A 5,655-nucleotide genomic window follows, 5' to 3' on the forward strand; every position below is an offset into this window, starting at 1 on the left:
TGTTCTGTTTGATCTTTGCTATGTCCAAAGTTATCTGCAGCTATTTGAAGACATCAAAAGGCATTATAGTAACTCTTGTTGATTTTGTAATGCTCTTAGACTGTACCTCTTACACTGATTTGTTTTGATTGGTTTTATTCCTTTTTTTATCCTCTGTAAAATAAAAAAAAGAATGATAAATACATAACAAAACTTTCTCTCCCGAAATGAGAAATTTGTTCACATATATATCTTTATAATGTGGGACACATCTATATATTTTCTTTTATAAAGAGAAGGAGCCACTCTGGAGATAAATAATCTGAGGGTCATAAAGAAGAGTAGTTAGTGAAAAGGAGATTCAAAAAGAGATAGAATGTATGAATTCAGGACTAATTTATCATCTCTTAAACAACGGGCACCTGCCTGTTCAGGCCTTCTTGTAGTCTCTGTCATTCTTCAGTTCTGGTTTCCCCAGCAACTCTTCCACTTGGCCAATTTTATGCATGTATTGAAGATGGAAAAAGTTGTAGCTCAAAAACACTAAGTAACTTGTCTAGGTGCCAAGAGGAAAGCAATGTCAGTTCAAACAAAAGCTGATGGGCTGTGACATCTATGCTATTTCTAGGATGTGGCACTGTCACTCAGTTGTAACGCGATGGGACTGTAGCAGGGATGGATGACATTCTAAAAGAGCACAGTGAGCCATGGTCTTGCCCATGCTCCAGAAAGCATCCCACGATGCAGCAGCAATTTGTTCTGTGTCTTTTCCTCCAACTGCTAAATCTACTCAGGGAAAGGTAATATTCATGCTGACACTTCTTGCAAAGGTGGTACTTCAAATATGTTTTCCAAATTAAGGGAGAAAAAATGTCTAACTCAGATACAGACCTGCAGTATATTCTGGAACATTTTATAGATTTTTAAAAAATGAATTATTTGGGGATGGGGATTTAGCTCAGTGACATAAGCACCTGCCTTGTAAGCAGGCGGTCGTGAGTTCGCTCCCTGGTACCGGTAAAAATGAAAAAGACCAAAACAAACAAACAAAAAAAAAAAAGAATTATTTTTATGAGTTTAGAATTTAAATTTAGATTTTTTGAGCCAATTTGATATTTTTGATTTTTTCTGGGCTGATTATTATTTTACAAAAGCAATAAAAATGGAAGTTGAAGTATCAGGATAGAAAGAAAAAGGAGGGAGTGTGAGAAGGTGAGGTATTGAGGAGTGTGTTAGGGAAGAGTTCGTAAAAACATACTTGTATGTGATATCCAGTCCTTGCAGGAGATAGGCATTACTGAAATGGCTTGTTTGCTACAGAGCTGAAGCAGTAATCCTGTTTGCTGATTTATCTGCTGTAAAACAGAAGTCTTATTGCTGTGAACAATTATATGATGCTATTGTTCTACTAACCAAAAGTTCAAAAGTACTTTCCTCATATGTTATTTACATTAGAGTGTATGCATTTTTTTTGCTCTCTATATATTAATATTTATCTCTGAACCAATGTAATAAAACTATCTAGGAAAACCATGTTTTAAACCTAGATCCTTATTTATTTAAAATCTTTCCCTGATTTAGATTTATACATTTCACTGAGTCTCACTGCAGATAATTTTTTAATCTCCAACTTCTTTCTTCTTAATTATGTATGATTTTATCTGCTGCTGCCACATAACATTTTTCCCTACCTCATAATCTCAGGTAAGTTAGTAAAATGATAGAGCTATAGGAATTGCAATGCATTACCTCTCTGATAATGAATCATGTTCTCATGAAGGTACTCTACTGTTTTTCCAACACAAATTAAATACATAAAGCATACTAGGTTCAAGTTATCTTCTTGGCCAGTCCATTAACCTGAAGTTCCTGAACAAAGTTGGCTGGTTTATGAAGGTATGCTTACAAATAGATATTTTTATGGTTCTTGATAAACATCATTTTTAATTTCTGGTTTTGATTGCAGATTAACAGTTTTGATGGGAACATATAACCAGACGTGGGTGAGTGAGTTTATTCTCCTTGGCCTATCCAGTGACCAGGATATTCAAGTCTCACTCTTTGTGCTGTTCCTGATCATGTACCTGGTGACAGTGCTGGGGAACCTCCTCATTGTTCTTCTGATCAGACTGGACAGCAGACTCCACAGCCCCATGTACTTCTTTCTCACCAACCTGTCCCTGGTGGATGTGTCTTATGCCACCAGCATAGTCCCTCAGCTGCTGGTGCATTTTCTATCAGAACATAAAGCAATTGCATTTGTGAGCTGTGCATCTCAGCTGTTTTTCTCCCTGGCTTTGGGTGGAATTGAGTTTGTTCTCCTGGCAGTGATGGCCTATGACCGCTATGTGGCTGTGTGTGATCCATTGAGGTATTCTGCCATCATGCATGCAGGACTATGTACTAGGTTGGCCATCACATCTTGGGTCAGTGGCTCCACTAACTCTCTCATGCAGACTGCCATCACCTTTCAGCTACCTATGTGCACAAATAAATACATTGATCATATATCCTGTGAACTCCTAGCTGTGGTTAGGCTGGCTTGTGTGGACACCTCCTCTAACGAAGTGGCCATCATGGTTTCAAGCATTGTGCTGCTGATGACCCCTTTCTTTCTGGTTCTCTTGTCCTACATCCAGATCATCTCCACCATACTAAAGATCCAGTCCAGAGAGGGGAGGAGGAAAGCCTTCCACACCTGCGCCTCTCACCTCACTGTAGTTGCCCTGTGCTACGGCATGGCCATCTTCACCTACATCCAGCCCCGCTCCAGCCCCTCTATCCTTCAAGAGAAGTTGATCTCCATCTTCTATGCTGTTTTAACCCCCATGTTGAACCCTATGATTTATAGTCTAAGGAATAAAGAGGTGAAAGGGGCCTGGCAAAAAGTATTAGGACAATTATCTGGGTTAACATTAAAACTATCAACTAGATGACATGGATATTGTTGAAGAAAAGAGCTTTGCCTTAGTGTTCTCTGTGCGTATCAGTTATTACAGGTATAAACTGAATTAACATGGAAACGAGTAAGGAGATGATGTGTATTGGTCATGTTATGCAGGAAGCTGAGTGATTGTGATGGGGTGTGGATGTATTGATATAACACAGTAGCATGTTCGGTGGAGTTGCACACTGCTGTCATAGAACCTCCATATTTAATCTTCATTTCTGTGGTCTGACAGTAATTGGAAAAAGCTACTCACATTTTTGATATTTGACATTGCTTATGATCATGAACCTATCCTTGGATCTTACCTTGTGCACTAGTACTATGCAGACACATTTTGAAAATGGTTGTAATGGCTTTTCACATTTGATCACTCACTTAGAACAATGCGTGTAGCCACATGTGAGAGTCAGCATTCTGAGAAGAGTGTTGTTTACAAGGTTGATTGAAATGTTTTTGTGCAGAACCTACTACATGTACATGTAATTACTTCCAGTGAGCCCTGACAGTAACAACTGTAGAAAGACCAAGTGAAGGGTGTGTTTATTCTGACAGTGACATAACCAAAGACTTTTTATATAAAGTTATACTATTGGCCATGGAAGAGAAACTATTCAGGCACTAACTGGCAGTATTCAAGCAATATGAAAGGAATTGTACTACTTACATAAGGAATACCATTCATAATGTTAAAATTGTTCAATCTGTACAATCCACAGGCTATTTAGTAATAAAATAAATATGTGAACTATGAAATGAAGCATAAAGAATCAAAAGTCAGTTAATTTAAGAAAACACAAGACTCATCACCAAATCTATGGAAAGATAAAATAATTTTAATATGAATTTGGAGGAGCCAGGTAGTTCAATCAACAGTGCTACTGATACTCTCAATGTATCACATGCTGAAAAGAAAGAAGTGAACACGAACAAGGGGATGGGAAGAAGAGGAAGTGTCTACATATTTTCTTCACTTCGTTCTAAGTTACTTCACTTATAGCTTTTACATTTCTCAACACTGTCACACAATTTCAGAGTTCAAACACAGTCAGACTGTATGCCATTCGACATTTGAATTTTATCTTAATAATAATGGAGCCCAAAATCTTGCAAGATAGTCAGCCAGTCAAGAATGTCATGGCTAACTATCAAATTATCTACCATGCTCCAGTGTCAGTGAAGGCTTGTGCACACAATAATGGATGCAGTATAGCCCTGGTGAGAGTGTGCATCCCCTGCAGGGATGACAGGCAATGAAATAATGATAGTGCATTGCAGTAGGTATTAAAGTGTGAGTAAGCCTATTGCGGGTGCTTTAAGAAGTCTTCCCTTAATGCGATCCTTAATTTGGGCCTTGAACCATTAGAACCAGTTATTCAGATGACAAAATGCCCAACAAAGGAAGAACATTTAGAGTTATGGATAGGAGATCACGCATACAAATCCAAGGATGTAGGGAGTTAAATGTAGAGAGAACAAGAGTGAAAAGAAGTAGAGATATAGCAGGAGGGTAGATGCTGGAAGGCAGCAATGCCAACTGTCTTAACAATAAATTGTGATAACAGTGAGAACTAGTGAGGATTTTTTTACAAGGAGTTGACTTGAAATATCACTCTGATAAGAGAGAAAGGGGAAGAAAAGACCAGAGCAAGGAGTCAAGAAATAGCCTGCTCCAGAAATATTATTAAGACTATCAAAGAAACTGACTATGGTTGTATCAGTAAGGAACAAGAAAGTCAAGTCAAGCCATGTAATTTGAGCGACTTAAAAATTCCCCACTTAGAATTCCACATGGATCTTATTCTTCTTCTAAAATGTTTACGGTTATAGGGGCTGGGGATTTAGCTCAGCGGCATAAGCGTCTGCCTTGCAAGCAGGCAGTCCTGAGTTCGATCCCTGGTACCGAAAAAGACCAAAAAAAAAAAAAAAAAAAAAAAAAAAAAAAAAATCAAAAAATTAAAATGTTTACGGTTATCTATGAAGAGTCTTTAAATTGTGTACTAAATTGGAAAATTTATCGCATGAATATACCCTGTATATAATGATATGGATAAAAGATGAAGAAAATTAGTACAATATGCAAGTATACACATGATAAATATAGGCCATTCTTGGGATGCTGCCATGGTGGGACAGCCAGATCTTAGCCTTTTCCCATGAGTCAGTACCATTTGTGAACTGTGGGGGTAGAGAACAAGAAATCAACAAGAAGCAAGCCCACGAACCAGCACAATGTGTAGGTGGTGACGCATGGAGACAGCCAGACCCCAGCCCCTTCCGGCACGTGGGCTGGCAAACAAGAAACACAATCTGAAATAATAGCACTTTAGGTGAAATGCAGCTTGATGCTTATGGTGTTTGGTGTTTCACTGACTTTGCAGGTCTAGGGCTGGTGGTCTGATCATCTATTCAGAGGATAACGGTACACAGTTTGACATCTATGGAGGATCTCCTTCTGTAGGTGGTAGCCATTGTTAATTCCCTATTATCTTGTTTTGAAGTCCTGTAGCATTCATTTTTTTGTAGGGTTGAGTTTTATTCTGTTTTTTTTTTTTGTTTGACTTTGTTATATGTGATAGCATGGGCAGCTATTTCAAAGATCGCAAGAATATATTATGGTAGCCCTTTTGGATTTACTATTGCCTTGTTTTGAAGTCCTTTATTGCATTCATTGTTCATTTTCATTGGTTCTATTATTTTCTGTTTTGTTTGATTTTTATAATGTCTGA

At 38.0% G+C, this 5,655-nt stretch overlaps 1 protein-coding gene across 1 annotated transcript; it reads left to right on the forward strand.

The window, feature by feature from the left end:
• The first annotated feature begins 1,958 nt into the window (after positions 1–1,958).
• On the forward strand, positions 1,959–2,915 carry LOC100724224 (olfactory receptor-like protein OLF3). Its single transcript, XM_003475299.1, has one exon. The coding sequence runs from the start codon at positions 1,959–1,961 to the stop codon at positions 2,913–2,915; it is 957 nt and encodes a 318-aa protein (XP_003475347.1).
• The last annotated feature ends 2,740 nt before the right edge of the window (positions 2,916–5,655 follow it).

Source organism: Cavia porcellus, unplaced genomic scaffold, assembly GCF_034190915.1.
Source record: "Cavia porcellus strain 051 isolate PalLab524CR breed Dunkin Hartley unplaced genomic scaffold, mCavPor4.1 scaffold_6, whole genome shotgun sequence".
NCBI lineage: Eukaryota > Metazoa > Chordata > Mammalia > Rodentia > Caviidae > Cavia > Cavia porcellus.

Excerpts from the sequence above, each read along its gene's own strand:
- LOC100724224 (XM_003475299.1), top strand. The coding sequence starts at position 1,959 with ATGGGAACATATAACCAGACGTGGGTGAGTGAGTTTATTCTCCTTGGC.